This window comes from Ciona intestinalis, unplaced genomic scaffold (assembly GCF_000224145.3).
Source record: "Ciona intestinalis unplaced genomic scaffold, KH HT001065.1, whole genome shotgun sequence".
In the NCBI taxonomy this organism is placed as follows: Eukaryota; Metazoa; Chordata; class Ascidiacea; order Phlebobranchia; family Cionidae; genus Ciona; species Ciona intestinalis.
The window spans coordinates 46,035-67,134 of record NW_004191386.1 but is presented as its reverse complement, the minus strand read 5'-3'; the positions used below and the strand labels follow the sequence as shown (position 1 = coordinate 67,134).

At 35.2% G+C, this 21,100-nt stretch overlaps 4 protein-coding genes and 1 non-coding gene across 6 annotated transcripts; 1 reads left to right on the top strand and 4 right to left on the bottom strand.

Moving 5' to 3' along the window:
• Positions 1 to 11: 11 nt before the first annotated feature.
• LOC104266331 lies at positions 12 to 5,265 on the bottom strand. The gene is made up of 7 exons (XM_026839888.1): positions 5,116 to 5,265; positions 3,146 to 3,216; positions 2,807 to 2,963; positions 1,959 to 2,160; positions 1,231 to 1,376; positions 761 to 823; positions 12 to 473 (listed from the first exon to the last, which is right to left on the bottom strand). The coding sequence occupies exons 1-7, from the start codon at positions 5,243 to 5,245 to the stop codon at positions 271 to 273; spliced, it is 972 nt and encodes a 323-aa protein (XP_026695689.1). The 5' UTR covers positions 5,246 to 5,265; the 3' UTR covers positions 12 to 270.
• On the bottom strand, positions 4,854 to 4,906 carry mir4051 (microRNA 4051). The gene has a single exon (NR_034444.1). It is a non-coding gene; the product is annotated as a microRNA 4051 (primary transcript).
• Positions 5,266 to 7,507: 2,242 nt separating the features above from the next.
• zf(c2h2)-102 (zinc finger protein ZF(C2H2)-102) lies at positions 7,508 to 16,104 on the bottom strand. The gene is made up of 16 exons (NM_001128902.1): positions 16,002 to 16,104; positions 15,743 to 15,856; positions 15,214 to 15,403; positions 14,936 to 14,984; positions 14,529 to 14,657; positions 13,642 to 13,854; positions 13,153 to 13,302; positions 12,714 to 12,817; positions 12,193 to 12,368; positions 11,460 to 11,638; positions 11,002 to 11,106; positions 10,370 to 10,615; positions 9,596 to 9,747; positions 9,003 to 9,115; positions 8,434 to 8,539; positions 7,508 to 7,964 (listed from the first exon to the last, which is right to left on the bottom strand). Exons 1-16 carry the CDS (start codon positions 16,017 to 16,019, stop codon positions 7,876 to 7,878), a joined length of 2,133 nt encoding a protein of 710 aa, NP_001122374.1. The 5' UTR covers positions 16,020 to 16,104; the 3' UTR covers positions 7,508 to 7,875.
• A 603-nt stretch (positions 16,105 to 16,707) lies between these two features.
• On the top strand, positions 16,708 to 17,988 carry LOC100187366 (E3 ubiquitin-protein ligase RNF185-like). The gene is given in 1 exon segment (XM_009862239.3): positions 16,708 to 17,988. A coding segment is annotated over 1 exon segment (540 nt). The 5' UTR covers positions 16,708 to 16,759; the 3' UTR covers positions 17,300 to 17,988.
• On the bottom strand, positions 17,679 to 20,983 carry LOC100175489. Of its 2 annotated transcripts, none has more exons than XM_002119757.4 (6): positions 20,686 to 20,983; positions 20,341 to 20,402; positions 19,637 to 19,973; positions 18,888 to 19,105; positions 18,478 to 18,600; positions 17,679 to 18,211 (listed from the first exon to the last, which is right to left on the bottom strand). In XM_002119757.4, exons 1-6 carry the CDS (start codon positions 20,942 to 20,944, stop codon positions 18,026 to 18,028), a joined length of 1,185 nt encoding a protein of 394 aa, XP_002119793.2. In that variant the 5' UTR covers positions 20,945 to 20,983; the 3' UTR covers positions 17,679 to 18,025. The 2 variants fall into 2 exon arrangements, with proteins under 2 accessions (XP_002119793.2, XP_026695685.1); XM_026839884.1 differs by having other exon boundaries at positions 17,679 to 18,208.
• Between the last annotated feature and the right edge of the window lie 117 nt (positions 20,984 to 21,100).

The following is a 21,100-nucleotide window of genomic DNA, read 5'->3' as shown; positions in this document are numbered from 1 at the left end:
TTCAGACACCTTGTGCTGGCATGTGTGTTAAAATTAGTTTTCAAACACATCTATGTTTTTTTGTCAGGAGATTAACTCGTAGATGAAATATTATAATGGCAGCAAAATACTATGCTCACAATACTGCTTTGAACATTAGCTTTACATAAAGCATACATTTATTTTAAATTAAAGAAGATTAGTTTTTATGCCCAATACATAGCTGGGAACAAATCACATAAGTCTTATTCTTCATAGTGGAAAAGTTATATGGGAATAAATAAATAAATTTTACCTATAAGAACCATGTGCTCGTGTAGTTATCCAGTCTGATCTGTAAACTGGAACGAGGTTTCCCCTTTCTTGTTTATACCAGTTAACTTGTTGAGTAAAAACTCGTATTTTGCTTCTTTTCACTGGGAAGCTACAAAACAAAACAACTTGTTTTCCTCTCACAGCAGTTTGGACTTCTCTTGTGGTTACTTGAAATTTTGCTGCAAAATGTTTGCCATAAAAATTTATTCAAAAAAGTATTTTGTTTGTTCAATGTATGTATATATATATATATATATATATACAAAGAATAAATGTAAAAGCTATAAAATGTAAAACAAAAGGGACTCTTGACCATAACAGTACATTTGTATTTAAATCTCTAATTTTTCATCGTTATCCCATTTGTTTTCTATCTTCCTCGATTAAAGTCCATTAAACTTTTCAAATACTCTCAGCAAATAAACTTAAAGAACCACAAATTTATTGAATGACAAACATTTATTACCATGAGGTTTTGTGAGTCTTGTAGAAGGTGTTGGGTGAATCCCACTTCCCGGTCTTCTACGGTCTGTCAATGGCAAAAATAATTGATTTAATATATTCTAATTTGCTTTAAATTGGTTACTTTAGCCCAAGACAATATAAAGTATTTTATAAGATTTTAAAAACTTCAGTTATCGGTTGTTTTGTTTCAGACAACTTGTGTCCATTTACAAGTTACCACGTATGTAACTTATTTATCCTCGCATGGCGGGGCAATGACAGTTGTTATAACACAGATGTTCTGTTTCATACACCTCATGCCCGCTTAAGAGTTACCATTTATATAACTGTGTTTGTGACTAGTCCTACAGCCACTTATAAATAGTTTATATATTCATAACTAACTAAGTTGTACATGTATATTCAGATGGTTAAAAATGATTTAGTTTAACAACTATGGTTGTACATATATTTATATATTTATCAACTTACTTGGTTGCACAAGCAGAATGACGTAATCCTTGTTCTTTTGAACCCCAACTCTCACTTGGCATTCATATTTCCCTCTGTCTGATAAAGTGAGGTTGGAAATCGTTAACGAAGCGTTTCCGTTGATTGGGGAAACTGAGGTTCGTCCTCTGTGGAAAACAACATTGTGTGTTATTGAGCTTGGTTTGTGTAATCTTAATAATAACTTTGTTTGTCTCTTCCATTACTGTAGCAAAGATTTTGAAATATTTTAAATAAAACGACAGATTTAGCGACAAAATAACAGTTGTAAAAACAGGACTAGAGTTAAAAACATACTTAGATTTAATTGGAAGAAAATAATCGTGGTCGCTTCACCTAGCAGACAAATTAAGTTAATGATGGTGGAATAAAGGAAATATATTACTAAAATAAAACAATTTTGAATGTATTATTTTACTGAGGTATGGCCTCTGTGAAGAACAACATTGAAATACCCTAACTATCTTTTTATATTTATATTAAGATATAATAAGAGCTAAAACATACATAAAATACATGCAATATGCCTAACTACAATGGTTAACATAAAAAGACCTATTTTTAAATTTAAATATAATAAAAATCCTGCCTAAATAAAATTTTGCGTCTTGTCCAATGACACCAACACAGTCATAAGCACCAAGCCTTGAACCCAGTATCGCTTGGTCTCAACACAAGTGCTCTAACCTCTAAGCAAAGAGTTGTCTTACTTGTAGTGTGCAAAGCTTTCTTTGATAATCCATTCTTCTTTTAGCACTCTTTCTTTTTGACCCCGTCCCAATACTTTATACCAATGCACACGTTTCTTATAAATTGCAAAGTTGTAACTCGGTCGTGGGTAATAACAAAACAATGTAACTTGCCCGCCCTCTACTCCAGTTTGTAAACGCTTTGTACGAACACGGAATGATTCTGTAAATAATAAAAGTTTAGGTTTTCATGATCCAAACTCAATTTGAAATAAAAGTAGATTCTATGTTGAAATCTGGTACAGCTAAACGCAATAACAGTATACCCGTAAACACGCCATATGGGTAACGAAATAGTGAATCTGTTAGATAAGACTAAAACTACCACTGCCAACAGTAGAACACGAACTACAAATGATTTTTGCCAACTTTTTATCCGGGTATTTCCCTTATGGGTAACCCCAAAAGTAACTGCTGCCAAATTATTGTTCCCCCCAAAAATGTGTGAGTATCAATTCATGTAAAGGAAGTTACAGTATTATGATATTTGTTATTGGGTCAGATATTTAAGTATTATGTGCTAAAGGTGTCCCATCTCCCCCCACCCTACTATATAGCGTTGTGGGGTAATATGGGAGATGCATTGTGGGGTAAGGGGTAAAACGGGAGAATATCCAAATATCTTGATCGTGTTTTTAACAATTAACAACGGTCTATGGAGCTCGTGAGGATACGGCTATATAGTTATTTGAATTTTCTTTGTTTACTATTAAATGTGACAAGAAAATAGAATGATAAGGTGTCACATCTTCTCCCAACCTACTATATGTTATTACTTATACTATACGAGAAACATTATTTCCACTTACTCAAGCATGAGCAATCCCCGAAACAAGCACGAACGATGTTCCGTTGTCGCATGCATGCAGCTCTTCTAAGGTCACAGGCGTTCTTGTAAGTTTTGCGGTTGTTTCCACACACGGGAAAGTTAGATTGCCGGTTACATTGGTGTTTGCATACGCATCTCTGTGAATATGAAGTAGTATTAGTATTGATGTTAAAGTGCTACGTATTAAATGTAACTTATTTATCCTCGCATGGCGGGGTAACAACAGTCGTTATAACATGGGTGTTTTTTTTCATACACCTCGTGCCCGCTTACCACCACGTATTTAATCATGTGGGTGATTATTTTTTGTTTTTCTTACCCCTCGTTCATCGCACTCAGCACCGTAGAAACATTCCCTATTCTTCCTGCATGGACGAACCCGACCGTGAGCTAAAATAAAAACAACTGCGTTAATATATACCTCATATAAATATTCGAATAGCACGTACAAAGTTACATGCAACTTACGCGCGGCGTATGAAACCCGACTATCGATATATATGTACATATGTGGTAACTTGCAAGTTGGCAGCAGGTGTTTGAAACTGAACACCCGTGTTATAGGTACTGTATCATTGCCCCGCTACACAAGGATAAATAGGTTAATTGCATTCATCCATATATAACCAATTCTCTCATATCAGTTCCTATAAGTTATCGCGTAATTGCGTCACGTGGTAATTAACGACTATGTAACAGTTTTAGCACCAGCCCGCCGCTGTGTTGCTAATTGAAATTGTGTTCAAATTGTTCAAGTTTTTTTTATGTTGTAGTATGGCTCGATTTTTGCATAAATGAATAAATTTATTTTGTTTCTTCGGTCACGGTAACGTAGGTCAGAGTAACATACAGCATCGTAAAGACGGGACGTAACGGTATAAAGCGACAGTCAATATAACACGCTCATGCATAAAACAGAAGAACAAAACGTGAATGTAACTTCTGCATGGCCATAAAACGCAAGTCGTTATATAACACAAAAAACGTATTCTATAAAAGGCGTGACCGTTACACCCTATAGCAAGAAAATTATGCGTAAAGAATCTACGATTTTATGTGAATGAATGCATATAAATGAATGAATGTAACTTGCTCTATCCTCGCGTGACCGGAAAACGTCGTTAGAACACGGGTGTTCTGTTTCGTACACCTCGTACCAGCTTAAGAGTTACCACGTATGGTTCTTTTTGGGTTACTATGTAGTTTTATAGCCTATATACCCATCTCTCTATACTCAGCAATAATTTTTAATTAAGGTTATTATTTGAATGAATAAAAGCAATGTTTCTTACACTCCGCATAAGTTATTGGTTCGCTTTGTTATAACGCAGAAAGCTGCCTAACAACTTTTTCTGTAGTGCCTAAGCTTATATTTCAAACAGTTTATTTCTAACATTATAAACTGTTTGAAATATATTCTAACATTTACCAGAAACATAAAACATTAACAGAACAGTGGTTTATTTTGTGATTTTAATGCAGAAATAATTCAACGAGTTTGTATTACTTTATATGCTTAGTAGTTACTAGAAAACACATAACACGTGAGCAATGACAGGTTTTATTTAAAAATTGTTTCGAGTTTTATTAATTAAAAAACTTGTACGAGAATTGCATAATCGGCAACAGCAACACATTCATTATGTTACTTCTGCTACAAGGAATAATTTGAACAATCTGCTTATCTGGTATGAAAAAACGTAGTATAGCAGGGTGGGGGAAGATGGGACAGCTTTTCGTTCTATTTTCTCGTCCCATTTAGTAGTAAACAAAGAACATTCAAAGAATTATAAAACCGTAGCCTCACGACTTCCATAGACCGTTGTTAATTGTTTCAAACACGATCGGGTTATTAGAATATCATGTGTTAAAGGTGTCCCATCTTCCCCACAGTACTCTACATTTTCCAACGAAACGTCGGAAATTCAAAAATATAGATGAGATTCTACCAACAGTTCAGTTTAAGTTCTAATTAAACACTTGGAAAACACGCGGTGCGTCTTTTGTCGAAAGTTGTAGAATTTTTGTTCAATCACCTCGACCTTGGGTGTTCCAACCCAATAGTGCCGTGATGGTTGAATGAAAATCATACACGTCACCGTGACGTCATTGGAACAGTGATTAGCGTGACCTGCCTCATAAGTGGTGACTAATGGGTAGTCTAAATTGTTGGCGATACGGAAAAACAAACACCCACAAAGCGTTATAACGACTGTCGCTTTCCCACCATGCGAGCATAAATAGTATATTCACTCGTATATACGTCATCATGACATCAGCGGAACTTACGTGGTGTCCCAAGTAGATTATTTGATGACGTTTGCCTTCTTCGGTGTAGGAATATATCTCTTGACGTTAGACCACTGTTTGAAAACAATACACAAATAATACAAGTAACTAATGCAATGCTCCCATACATTGCACATAGTAAACTGTTCAAAAGAAGTTGATTTAGTAATATAGTACTGTGGGGTAAGATGGATACCATTAGCACATAAATCCAATATTTCCTGATCGGGTCTTTACAATCAAGAAACATCTTTTAGAGCTACGAGGATACGGTTATAAAATGCAGTAAATATTCTTTATTTTCTACCAAAATGGGACGATAAAAGTGAACGAAAACACGTCCCATCTTACCCCACCCTACTATAATATAGTTGCTGTAGTTCTAGTGAAGCCAAGACTAGTCAGACACTGAATGTGATGTAGTGTGTAGCACACCATGGTATTTATATCCTGGAAAGTTTGAAGAGACATTTAAACTACAGTTTGGTGTTAACTTTAATATGTAGGTGCGATGTTTACTTTACCTATTTCGCTGAAAGGATTCCAACAGTTATTCCATGTTCGCTCTATTATCCCAAAGCATTTTAGCTGTTTCTATGCTGTAGTGTAACCAATTGTTTACATCCTAATTATAAATTTTATACAAAAGTAAAAACCAAACGACTGTGCAATGGCAGTGATGAGCTTGCCATAAAGTGATATAATGTGAACATGCATAAAGCGATATAATGTGTAAAGTGATATAATGTGTAAAGTGATATAATGTGAACATGCATAAAGCGATATAATGTGTAAAGCGATATAATGTGTAAAGTGATATAATGTGAACATATAAAGCGATATAATGTGAACGGTATAGAGTATAAGTGCGTGTAGAAAGTGCGGGTCGTTGATAAGTAACTTAGACTGCCCATTGCTTAATACAAATTTATACTTTGAATTGGTGAACAAAGCTGTTTTGATCAAGAAGGGCTGGTGTAATAATCTAGTCACTTCTTCTCAGCTATGCGTTTCGTGTAAAACTTCGATGCTGCTATTATTTTGAACTTATGTGTCTGAGTTGATACAGAAAGGAAAGAAAATATAAAAAAGCCTCAACTATGATACAAACGTGGTAACTTGTAAGCAGGGACAAGGTGTGTGAAACAGAACACCTGTGTTATAACGATTGTCGTTGCCCCGCAATGCGAGGATAAACAAGTTACATACGTCGTAACTTCTAAGCTGGCACGAGGTGTACGAAAGAGAACACCCGAGTTATAACGACGGTCGGTGCCCCACCATGCGATAAATAAGTTACCTTCATTTGAATTTCCAGATGCCCTTGGCTACGCTCAGTCGTCAACGAATAGCATAATGTTAGACGAAACATGAACATTAAATCGAGTGGTGGCGCTAGATAGCCAGCTTATAACGAGTGTCACTGCCCTGATACGCAAATAACTGACAGTCTTTCGTGGTTATAATGATTCCAACTCCTAAACTCCAATATCAGCTGTACGTGGTAACTTGTAAGCGGGGACTATGATAAATAAGTTCGGCCTGTGGCAAAGTGCTCAGGGCGCCTGTCGCTAACCACAGGTGAAGGATTCATCAAGGCTCGCCACGTCTATCATTGTTGGCGTAATTTCTCCAACCCAGTGATCATTATTGGTTTGTTAACTTGTTATAAAAAATCACCCACAAAAGTTACATACATGGTAACTCGTAAGCGGACATGAGGTGTATGAAACAGAACACCCGTGCTGTTACAACGACTGTCGTTGCCCCGCCATGCGAGGATAAATAAGTTACATACGTGGTAACTCCTATAAGCGGGCACGAGGTGTATGAAACAGAACACCCGTGCTGTTACAACGACTGTTGTTGCCCCGCCATGCGAGGATAAATAAGTTACATACGTGGTAACTCCTATAAGCGGGCACGAGGTGTATGAAACAGAACACCCGTGCTGTTACAACGACTGTTGTTGCCCCGCCATGCGAGGATAAATAAGTTACATACGTGGTAACTCCTATAAGCGGGCACGAGGTGTATGAAACAGAACACCCGTGCTGTTACAACGACTGTTGTTGCCCCGCCATGCGAGGATAAATAAGTTACATTCTTGGCTATGTTTAGTCGTTAACGAAAAGCCTTTGTGAAATCAGACACCAGTGTTATTGGGACTGTCGTTGCCTTGTAACACAAGGACAAATAATTGACATTTTTTTTGGTAAAAGTGATTTCTAAACTCCAATATGATTTGTACGTGGTAACTTGTAAGCGGGAGCGAACACAAGTTGCATTCGGTTTGTTTAAAGAAAATTTCCCTAAAGCTGCATTTCCCAACCAAGTAAACTGAATACAATTTTCTTATAAAACATAATGGAATGATGGTCCTTTGTTATAAACCTTATTAAAACACACAAATTGCAATCATAAGCTACTAAATAAACTAACATTTATTTGATTAAATAAACATATACAGTAAGTTTTTAAAGGTAGAAAAAAACAAAAAAACAATGTTTAATGTACTGTAGGGTGGGGGAAGGGACACCTTTAGCACATAATATCCAAATATCCTGATCGTGTTTGAACAATTAACAACGGTCTATGGGAGTCGTGAGGTTAGGGTTTTATAATTCTTTTATGTTCCATCTTCCCCACCCTACTGTATATGTTGTTCTGGCCAGGTTTATTTATAAAGAGATTCCTCCGTTTTGTGATCTCAAAGAAAGCAAATTTTGTGAAGTTTAATTGTTTGGTCAACAATGCTATTTATTCCATCATATCCAACAATGCATCAGCTTCATCACCAATCACGCGATCTGACGTCATCATCTCATCATCACTAGAGTCACTATCATCTATTAATACATGGTTATAATCTTATGTTTGTGGGGTAATATAGGTTTGTGTCTGATTGAATGAATATTACTTATCTATCTTCGCACGATGGGGCAGTGACAGTAGTTATAACACGGATGTTCTTTTCATACACCTCAGGCTCGTTTACAAATTACCACGTATGTTTCTTATTTAACCTCGCATGGCGGGGCAACGACAGTCGTTATAACACGGGCGTTCTGTTTCATACACCTTGTGTCCGCTTACAAGTTACCACGTATGTCACTTACGTATGTAACCGTGTGTGTAACTTATTTATTTAGCATGGACCTTACCCCTAACATGCATGAATAAATAAGTTACATTCAAACTGTAGTGTGACAACAACATATATTTAAATCACCCTAGTATAGCTTTTATCATAAGACAATAAATAACATTCATTCACGAAATTGCAGTAACAGTAACATATCATCCACCATGTGTTACCTTGTATTCCATTCTCTTTCAAGAAGTTCCATAAAGTAGGGTTTGTGGCGAGAACAATTTGTTTTATTTTATTCATAAATCTCTTGCTACGATCTGTTGCATTCATCTGTGGAAATGAAGTTTAAAGAATATTGGTATCAGCCATAAACAATATGTATATTAACTAACTAAGTCTAACTAAGATCTAAATAAGACTTAGTGCCACCTCCCCATTATCATAATAATACATGGTATCATAATATAATTAAAGTTAAAACTGTAGTGTAGAATTTAGTAGAACCAACCATGACATTATAGGGTGTTAATTTTTAATCAAGCATCAAAATTAGAGGAAGCTTGAAGGTAAAGCTGCCACAAAGCTTCTCTAAAGTAAACGCAGCCTTTTTGAGCTTCCCTACTTAGTCAAGCTCTCAGAGTATTTCTGACGTGTTTGATATTCCAAATTGTCAAGCAAGTTTATTGAGTGTTTTCAGCTGACAGCTGTATCGCTACAAAGTTACATACATGGTAACTTGCATAAGAAATGGGAAACATGTGGTGTAATGATAAATAATCACACCAATTCATACCTTGTTAGTTTGTTCCATAAAAGTCACCAAACATTTCAATATTTTATATTTCAAAACTTCAACAAAGGAATCAGAAACAAATTCTTTAATCCGTTGCTCCATTTGATCGAAGGCTGAAAGAAAGAAATTGTAAATAATCTTAACAAACTAACAGATTATTTGTATATTAATGTTTTTAAACTTATCCTTGGGCAAGACACTTAATAATATCGCTCCAATCCAGTGGTCACAGATATGTTGTAGCACCCTGGGTGTTAAGGTAATGGACCAAATCTGGTATAAACCCCAGGTCCCATGGCGTGCCTCACTGTAGGACCTCACCCATATAGAATAGAATGTGCATTTACAATGTTGGGGTAATGGGCAACTCTAGCATAAACCTCAGGTCCCATGGCGTGCCTCACTGTAGGACCTCACCCACATAGAATAGAACGTGCATTTACAATGTTGGGGTAATGGGCCAACTCTGGTCTAAACCCCAGCTCCTATGGCGTGTTTCACTGTAGGACCTTACCCATAGAGAAATAGCAATAGTTATTATGAACCAGAAAGTAAGTAAATCCACGCCAACCAACACTACATTACACACAAACCCTCGTTGCTAGGCAAACTTCCATTTTGTAAAATTTCCACAAAATCCTGATCAGTGGTTACGGTTCCTATGCTTGTGGTTTGCTCGTTTCTTATATGAGCGGATACTGAAACACCAGGTTTTTCTTCTTTATCTGGGTCAGCAACATCTGATCTGTTGGGTAATGAATTATTGATATAGTAGGATCGGACACCTTTTCATTCTATTTTCTCGCCCAATTTGGTAGTAAACAAAGAAAATGCAAAGAATTATAAAAGCGTATCCTCACTACTCACATATACCGTTGTTAATTGTTTAAAACATCAAGACATTTAGATATTATGCGCTAAAGGTGTTCCATCTTTCCCCACCATACTGTATTTAAACTTAAAAGCAGGGTGTCAGGGTAATGGGCAATTGTTGCCCAAGTCTCATGTCTAATGTCACGGCCATATCTCTGTTCTAAACCTCAGATCCTATGGTGTGCTACATGGTAGGATCTCAACCATGTAGAATAAATAGAAATACCAAATTAACCAATATCTTACTAATGGGTGTATATACAGTGTTTGCGAAATGGGTCAACTCTGGCCTAAATCTCAAGTCCCATGACATGCCTTGCACTTGGGTTATAAGACATCAGCCCGCCATAAAATTTAAAATATCCTGCTGCTGTGGCTACCAGGCAAACATCACTATTTTCTATGTTGAAAGGGAAGTTCTTTGTATTTATATTCAAAATATTTGAATAAAGCCGATTTTAAGCTGAAAGATATTTCTTTAAAATAAAACTTACTTATTGTTAATCCACGCTTCATGTGAAGTCTGGGGTTTCTTGTTTAAAATCACCGGGAACTTTTCGTTAATTTTATCAAGTAAAGTTTCCACGCTCGTTGGGTGCGATATTGAGACTGAATCATTTATAAGTTGATTTAGGTCGGGTAGTTTACTATCAGGGTGCTTCAACCTGTGGTCTAAACATTGGAACGTTCTTTGAAATGTTGGATTCATTTTTTCTTTTGCTTTGAAGATCCCATCTTCACTGTAATATGATGGATATTCAAAAACAATTCAAAAATTCCTGTTGTCGTGGCAAAGTAGTTAAAGTTACATAACTTCAGACTTAACACTGCTACCATTGTGGGAGTTTGTGTTTTGGGCAAGAAACTTACATGGTAACTCGTAAGCGGGCACAAGGTGTATGAAACAAAATACCCGCGGTATAATGACTGTTGTTGCCCCGCCATGCGACGATAAACAAGTTACATACATGATAACTTACATGTGAGCATGAGGTGTGTGCAACAGATAACCAGTGTTATAGCTTTTGCATTCCTATTATCCTACCACATGGGGGTTAACAACACTCATTCATTTAACATGATTGCAAATATTAATAACATAATGTAAAAAAAGAAACAAACCCACGATTGAGTAAAATCCATGGATGAAATTAAATCCTCAGCAAGTTGAAGTTGTTCTTCACTCGGTTGTTTATTTTTCCCCGAGAATAAAGATTCGAATGACAATGGACTGAAACAAAACAATTTTGTTGTTACTAAAACGCAACAAATTTACAATCAGGGACATTGTCAAAGCAAATGGATTATTATATCATTATGTATTAATACTTTTGGTACCCAGCTAATTCAAATAACCAGGCACACACTAGTTACGAGCTTTTTAGGGTATCCATAATGTCTAAGTTATAAAAGAATATTAAAATACACATCATATAACTTTTCTCGCCGTAAAATAAAAGTTCAGCAAAAATAAAGTTTTAAAATTGTGTGCATTTGTGGCTGAATAATTTGCCATGAGAGGTATTGTATGTCTCTATATTAAAATTGTTTATAGAACATAAGAAATGCTTGGAGTTTTCTTACCGTACATCTTCAGCGAACGGCAAGCTAACCATCACAAGATAATGTGAACCAAGTTTAACCTTTGGAAGCAACGCTACTAGTTTAGGATTGGAGCCTTTACGATATACATGGCAGGCAACGGCGCACAAGTTTTGTTTCACCATCGCTGTGCATAATGCTGATAATGCAGTTCCTGCATGCTGTAAAATGTAGGATCAATTTGGAATGATTTTGAAAACCTTAATGAATTTGGCATGGTATTTCAAAAAAACTAATTTTAGAATATTTTTTTTACATAATTACGGCAAAAAAAGATAAACTGATTTAATTTGTTATTATCTAAAAAGCTGCAATGTGTAAAAAGTACCATACTAGCTTGATAGTTATATATTGTTTCAATCTATGTAAAAAGTAGAATTAGTTAGGTAGGTTATTATTCAAGGTTTGATTAAAGGTTTTATATTAAATTTCTTTATAGCGAATGTAGAGGTTATTGATATGTATTATTTAAAGTTATAGATATATATTTTTTAATGAACATCTTTTACATTCATTTTATTCACATTTATCAAAGAATCATATTTGTAATTGTTTTTTTTGCGAAATGTCTTTTTGTGTTTTTTTTTTCAAAAAGTCTAAATGTTTTTTCTACACCTGTCTGCAAAAATTTCGGCAAAAATTACCAGTCTTTTTTTGCAGAAGTTACCAATTTTTTTTGTACACTCTTACAAACAACCCCCAATAAACAACGTACCTCATCTCCAGCCTCAGGTATCACGACATGAGCTTGGTCATCCATATGATGAATCACATGAACATTTCTCATGTCCGTGAACCCAAGTATTGACAAACATTTATCACAAGCAGCGAACTTCATCTGTTTTTCGTCTTCAGTCCCGAACGTTATGATGTCTTTGCCGTATTTGTATCCTGGGAAAAAAGTTATAAACAATAAATAAGTTTTTTTTTATTTCTGTTCGGCCTTGTTGGTCATTCATTCTAAACATATGCTTTTGCTGTGAGGATATGTAAACAAACCCAAACCACAAACTTTACATTAATCACCAGGTAAGCGTAATTTTTAGCCGCCCAACACAGAAAGCACTCAGCAGCTTATTTTTTAAACCACAGCCTGTTAATATGCCTTAATCTAAATATTAATATAAAAACCTTTGTCTAACCCAAAGATTAAAATTGCTCCAATCTAAATTAAGAAGCAAAATCTAATATAGTAATATATATGTACTTTAAAACTTGTAACAGGAAAATAAAAACCTTTTCCTAAATTTTCTTTGGTAACTTCCGTTTTTTCATCATCATCGATATAATAAAAGATATTCGACGTAATGTCTTCTTTCTTGTGTGTTTTAGCATGGCATCTAAATAATAAAATCTTATTATTTATGTTCATAAAGTTTAAAAAATACTCAAAAAATTTTAGAAATATTTAGAAAAAATCTAAATAATCTCAATAATAAAATATTCTTACAATTTATAAAACAAACATAAAATCTGTAAATATTTATATTTTTTATAGCAAAACAACAGAATGTTATAAGTAACATTAAATAAACATAAGTTTTATTACAAAAAAATAACTCTTATCGTGAACCAAATAATGTCAAAAACTTTTTTTTTAAATTCACAAAAATTAAAAACATCTTAAAAACACATATGAATCAACTTCTCTAGCAAAAAAATAATAATTTTTTACTTTTTCCACGTTTGTTTAAGTTTCGCCTCCTTAGTTTTAATATAAGCACAACAGGGTATAGAAAGATGGGATCCTAGTGTTAAATTGCATTTCCATTTGGCTGAACGGACGGAACATTTCTCGAATCCCATCACAGCTTTTACTGCTTCCCTGGGATGTAGTAGTGTTGTTATATGTATTTGTATCTATATGTTTACTAATTCTAGTATATTATAATATTGAAACGGATTATATTATATTATTATATATAGATGTATCATGTATGTAACTTATTTATCCTCGCATGGCGGGGCAACGACAGTCGTTATAACACAGGTGTTCTGTTTCATACACCCCGTGCCCGCTTAGAAGTTACAACGTATGTAACTAATTTATCCTCACGTGGTGGGGCAACAACAGTCATTAAAACAAGGGTGTTTATACACCCTGTGCCCTCTTACGTGTTACCATGTATGTTACTTTGTAGGTTTTTATTTTTCATGTACCAACCTCAATGTATAGCAATCCCCCTGCACACCTCCCCTATGCATCCTTGTTATGATTCCTTCTCCTGCTTGCTGGTTGGCTGACTTAGGTTTCTCCCCACATGGTAATTCCCCTCGATCAGGCCTTCTATGAGTTGAAGTACCAGGTTGGTCATCACCACTATGCGACGGGTTGTCGTCCTCATTTGAAAGGAGCTTGTTTATTGTAAATGAAGAACTGCAGAATTAATTTTATTTGTTTGGTGTTTTAGCACAGTTGTAATAGATTTTACAGAAATAATTTAAAATGAAGACTTTTTTTGAACAGGATACTGCAGTATATGAAGCATTTGCATTGTAGCTACAGGTTACCTGGTTCAAAGCCTATAAGGCTGGTAGGCAAGACACTTTATAGCAATTGCTTCATTCCAGTCAATATTACGGCAAAAAGCATTCCCCCACAAAGTTACATACATGATAACCTGTAAGAGGGCACAAGGTGTATGAAACAGAACACCCGTTTTATAACAATTGTCGTTGCCCCGCCATGCAAGGATAAATAAGTTACATACGTGGTAACTAGCAAGCGGGCACAAGGTGTATGAAACAGAACACCTGTGTTATAACAACTGTTGTTGTCCCGCCATACAAGGATAACTAAGTTACACACGTGGTAACTCCTAAGAAAGCACCAAGTGTATGAAACAGAACACCCGTGTTATAACAATTGTCGTTGCCCCGCCACGCAAGGATAAATAAGTTACACACGTGGTAACTCCTAAGAGAGCACCAAGTGTATGAAACAGAACACCCGTGTTACAAAAATGATAGTTCTTGTCCACCACTCAGGGAGAAACAATTTACATTCAATTAAGAATTAATGATTGAAATATATCAACCAACCAAACCTACATAACATCCAACTGCACATTCATCCCATCTGTGTTGAAACCACCAATTATTCCATCCAAGTTCTCATCACTGGTGGGGTGGCAGAAGTTGGTGAAAAGAACAATTCGACACGAACTTATTTTCTTATATCTAAAGAAAAAAGAAAACTAAAAAAAAAATAAAAATGCTAAATCATCACCTAGACAAATATAGTAATGATTGTCGTTTTTCCAGAAGGATAAAGCAAGTTTCATTCATTCATACTACATTTTTTCTAACTGTACTATGAAAGCCTTTTATAGTGAGCATAGACCTAATGAATTAAAAAAGATGATTCAGCATAAAACATATTGTTAGCTAGTAGCCATGCAGCGAAACAAAAACAACGACTAGCAAAGTAAGCATGAGAAACTGAATAATTTTATCACCTTGTTTCTTTATGCAGATGATCCAAACTAACAGTGAGTGCGTCAACAACTATAAAAGAATATACACTCGAGTCTTCATATGTTAGAATATATAACAAGACAAATTAGAGCCTGTGTTTTATAAATATATGTCAACAGGCTATATAAAAAACAAAAATTATAACATTTTATTTAGATTTTATTATTTACAATAAACTAAACCACAATAGCCATTTATAACAAACATATTTTAACCAAGAAAAACAACAACACACAACTATGGCCACAACATCACTTACAATCTGTCTCCAACACTCCAGGTTTCAGGTCATTGGACAAGTAATGTAGAAGTTCAAAGTTTGGGCAACCCAATGAAAACGCGATCGAAATATTTTGATAACTTTCTTCATCTTCTTGGTTTAATGGATTCGATGTTTCGTTTGTTCCGAATAAAACTAAACTCACTTCATCTTTGGATTGTGAAAATATCTGAAAAAAAAAATAGAAAAAAATAGAATGAGAATGAAAAATTAACTTTGCTTGTAAAATTAGAGTGAGAAAATACCTAAAAATGAAGATAAAGGCTGCAACTTGAATATAAGTTGAACAAAACAACGAAGAGAATGAATTTAGAAACAAAACGACATTCGTTAATAAAAACACGCTATTGATTAAAAATACTTGAGAAAAAATGTAAACCCATAAACATTATTTACCTAACTTTTTAGTAACAAAAAAAGTTAAACTGTAGTAGAGTAGTAGACCAAACAAATGGCAATCCACTTTTGGGTTGTGAAATCATTAACAAACCACAATTAAAGCAATTACTTTGCGTTGTACAAGAGTAGATATAACATGAATGCAAAGATCAAGTGAAGTTGATTGATTGTTTGTTGAATCTTTCATTCCAGTTCCAACATCTAAACACAACAGCAATGCTTCCTGTGATAACATGAGGTAAAATTATATATATGTATATATATAATGTTTATGTGCTAATAGTTCCCAATAAAATAAAAGCTTTAGTTGCTCGTATACAGACAGGAGACAGATATAGATACAAATAAAATAGCTCCTGCTCGAATACCTTTTTTGAAGCAGCCATTGCTAAAGCCTGTTTTCAAATATTAAATTGAAACCAACTCCTAACAAAATGACAGTTTTCAATGACCGATCCCAGTAATAAAAAGGTTCTAAAGATAAAACTTGTTATTAAAATATTTCACAAACGTCTGAAATCAAAAATCAAAACACGATAAATCTTTGGAAATCCCCTAGTCCGCAACTCTATAAAAGATCGTAATTTTAAAAATACACCTAAAAATAATTTAATCTACTATAATTTACTTACTGAACAACTATTTCTTGATTGATATTTTAACAAATTATTTTTACGCTAATATTTCGACGCTGTTTAAAAATAAATTACGGCATCACTTTTTCATTTGTAAATGAAAAATTTGGCAGAATGTTTGTTGTTAATTTGTCATGTGATAACCCTAACGAAGAAAAACAAAAAGTGGTTTTGTTCCTTATTATTTTAAGACATTTTAAATAGTATTTTGGATCTTACTAAAATATTATCCCAATAAAGTGTTGCGTTTGTAAATTTACTTTGTTTTTATTATTGTACCGATTATTTTCGTATTTGATCCTGACTGTTATTTCATTACGAGATTCGTCCAATTTTATGAGCACTAGATCAGGGCCAGATTTTTGTAATTCATCGCAATAACTATATATATAGATATATATAACTCACAATATATATAATATAACTAAAATTGTTATTATGCACAGATGATCTAACTTAAGATAAAAAATATTTCACTTTATAACAAACCTATGGCTGAAGCTGGAGCAACAGGACAGGCCACACCAGATTCCGAATCAAGCAGCGCTTCCCAATACGAATGCAACATTTGCCTCGACACAGCAAGAGATGCAGTTATTAGCTACTGTGGCCACCTATTTTGCTGGCCGTGCTTGAACCAATGGCTTGAAACGAGACCAAACCGACCAGAATGTCCGGTTTGTTAAGCAGGGATTGGAAGAGATAAAGTCGTCCCACTGTATGGCCGTGGAAGCTCCTCTACTAGCGACCCTCGTAACAAAGAACTTCCTCCACGCCCACAAGCGCAGCGACCTGAACCAGAGACGCGATACAACGGTTTCAACGGAATGAACTTTGGAGACGGAGGATTTCAAATGTCATTCGGCATCGGTGCTTTTCCATTCGGCGTATTTGGATCTGTGTTTAACGTCGCCGACGGCCGACCACGAGCGCCACCTGCTGGTACTGTGCAATACGAAGACGAGGAAATGTTGTCTCGAATATTTCTTGGTATCGCAGTCTTTTTAATGTTCTGGTTGTTCTTTGCGTAGTTCTTTGTGTTTTATTCTTCCATTTTAATAGTTTGTTGGTATGATACATATAATAATAATGTTACAACGTATGAACAAAATTTGGTTAAGATAAATGATAGCATTAAACTTTGTATGTGTTAAATGTTATCTTCCAATGTGGTTATTGGTCATATTATAAATGCAGAAACTCATTTGTGACAATAGCCGTCTTGGTGTACTAAATGTTACAATTAATGTTAAATGTACACCAATGCAAAACTAGGATGAGTTTGAAACTTTTTCAAAAGTTTGTTAATTTTTCTCTGTTTTAAGCTTTGCAAAGATAATATCATCATAATTCTAATTCTTGTTTTGTTTACCCTTTTAAACACTACAATAACTATTTATTTATCGTCTTTTTACAGATATACGGTTTATATTTAATTATGGTAAACAGGGGCGCCAAACTCTTTATAAATCCATGTGGGCACATGTTAAACGAATTTCATGTATTTAGTTGTTTTATGTTTACTGATTATTACATTGTAAAACGTCCTGGGGTAAGCCTGCCCACCCTGCCACCCCAGGTTTGGCGCCTGTTTGTCAAATATTCATATGTCTGATGTTTACAGATTTTAGACCAGGTTCAAAATTGCAAAATAATTTTCCTTTTTATTTATTGTGTTTTCTCACAGAACGGACAGAGACTAATAAATAAAACATTTCTAAAATTTATTGATTATTTTATTGCGGACATTCTATAGTTCATAACCACCATGCACAATTATTACTGTTACCTATTGTCGCCTCAATATCTGGACACACAAAATTATCTTCATCAAGAATATACCCTTGTGGTGTAGGTTTTGTGTCGTTTATATTTGGATCTAATTGACCTTGAAAGAAAGTAGATTTCTCATTGTCCTTCGCGTGATCGTCATTGCTTATCTGCTGTAAGATGTAATCGATAAGACAAGAAGGTTATTTTCGTTTATATATAGTAAGGTGGGAAAGATGGGACACCTTTACATTCTATTTTCTCATCCCATTCGGTTGAAAACGAAGAACATTCTAAGAATTATAAAACCGTTTCCTCCCGACTCCATAGATAGTTGTAAATTGTATACAAAAAAAACGATCAAAAAATCAAAGTTGTCCCGCCTTTCCCCACCTGACTGTATGTTATTAAGTAGCAACGCAAGTAGTAAACTACGTACATTAAACTCAGCTTCGGTAGATCGAAGTGTCCTCTGTGGTGTGCTGCATAACACTCGTATTAGCTTCTGTGTTTGCTCGTTTTCACGAAGTTTTTGTACTACGGTTTCGTCTAGAACGTATTTCTAAAAAGTCAAATGTATGTAACTTATTAATCCTCGCATGGCGGGGTAACACAGTCGTTATAGCAAGGGTGTTCTGTTTCATACACCCCATGCTCGCTTACGAGTTACTACGTATGTTACTTTGTGAGTGATTGATATCTCTGCATGACTAATAATTTAGACAACCCATAAGTGACCACTAGGTGGCGGAAATGACGTTATGTGCCTAAAGAAAAACTGCATTAAAACGAGTCGATTTTAAAACCACTTTTATATTATTGTTGTGGCTACTAAACGCTATAACTTACCTGAATTTGTTGCCACTTATTTGAACACCTTCCACCAGTATTACATCGTGTGGTGAGGTTTGTGCTTCTTCCCTTGTACTGACGGGATTGAGCGACACATGCTGAACGTAAAGCACGACGATATTTCAATCTATAGTGGCGCAATATTGCTGTCATTCTTGGTGTAAGGTCTTTACGTTTCCTGTATTCGTTCAGAAGTTCCAAAGAAATATTTAAATCTGCGATTAACAAACGTGTGTTTATAAAAGCTTATAAATTGGGCCGTGGGTTTTGAGGTTCGACGCTGCTATACCATCATGCCTTGTGGTCCCTGGGGAAGACACCTATAACGACAATTTCTTCAACCCAATAGATGTCTATACGCTGTCAGCTATACACAAACTAACACACGTGAATACAACAGTCGTTATCACACGGGTTAACACCTCGTGCCAGCTTACGAGTTACCATGTATTACGTATGTTATACTTTGGGGGTGATTATTTTTTTGGAGGATTTTTTTTTATGTATGGCTGATAATTTAGACAACCCATTAGTGACCACTGGATTGGAGCAATAACACATACACCCACAATGGTAGCAGCGTCGAGCCTTGAACCTATTACCTATTGGTTACAGGCAGGCGCGCTAACCACTATGCACGTGGTAACTCTTAAAAGCGGGCATCCGGCATTGAAAAAGCTAGCAGCTATAGCATTAATTGCAGCCGTTTGTTGCGCATATACTTACACGCTTTAAAACACAAATACCTGAATCATATATAACTTCCCCTTCTTCCTTGCTTTTGGTAGGTTTACAAATTTCGTTGCTCGATTTTCGTTTCTTATATTTCCTTTTCTGTGTGCGCGGGTGTATACAGTCTTGTACGCTTGAAATTAAGCTTTGTAGCATAACTTGAAACATGTCGTTTTTATCGTGGCTGATGTTATGTTTCTTGCGATAATTCTTAGTTAGTTTATGAGGACTTTCTGGTAGCGTTGTAGGCCTAAGATCTAGATTTAAGAATTCTTCAATGCCCGGTATATCAGCAGATTCTATACCTGTGTCTTTACCACAGCAAAGCTTTGGAAATGGTTGAGAAAATATCTAAAAATCGAAAGTTATTAGTAGGGTGGGATAAGACGGGACACCTTTAGCACATAATATCCCAGTATCCTGATCGTGTTTTAAACAATTACCAACGATCTATGGGAGTCGCGAGGAAACGGTTTTTATAATTTCTTTAATGTTCTTTGTTTACTACCAAATGGAACGAGAAAATAGAATGAAAAGGTGTCCCATCTTTCCCCAGCCTATTATAATATAAAGGTTTATTTATAAAACTGGTGTAACGGGCTAACCATGGTGTAAATCCTAGGACCCATGGCGTGCCACGCTGCGGGACCTCACCCACATGTTATAGAATATAACATCTATAAAACTATATAGTGCAAAAATATAATTGTTACTTTACCTTCGTTTCGTCATCTTTTGGGAGTAGGTTTTTGCAGCCACATTTTCGTTTGTCTGAATATTCTGTGTGATGTATATATATATAGTATTTTATAACAATAAATGTATGATATATTATAGGCAATAAATTTGTTTTCGCTTAGCGGGCCAAGGACAGTCGATAGTCGTTATAACACGGGTGTTCTGTTTCATACACCTCGTGCCCGCCTATGAGTTAACATATATGTAACTTTGCAGGTAAATATTTTGTGGTATTTTTTATGTGTTATAAACGTATATGTTGGGTGTTAAAAATCGAAAATTTTAATTCTGGTTAGTAGCTATGCATGTACTTATAGCTAATAACCTTTCGATTTACGTCGAACAGTTGGTTTCCGCGCTGCCTTTTTCTTTTCCGGCGTTCTTACTACTTCTGGTTGAAAACTTGGATGATTTTCATAGTTCGTTGTGTAAGAGCAATGGTCCTGGTAGGGTGCAGCTGCTAAGTGAGGAATCCAACTAATTTGCTGGGGATATGCAGTCAATCTTGTTACGTTGGTAGAATACTGGATCTGGAAGTCGGGGAATATAAGGTCTAATATTGGGGGGCAAGGACATCTTGTCATACGAAGCCCGCTTTCAACAGAAACTAAATCTTCCGTGTTTGCCATCTATATATTTATATAAAATAAATTTGAATTATTGTTTTCTGTAACTACGGTTGTTTTAATGTTTGCATTAAATCACAATAGGCAATGTTACGTCATAACAGACAAAGATGT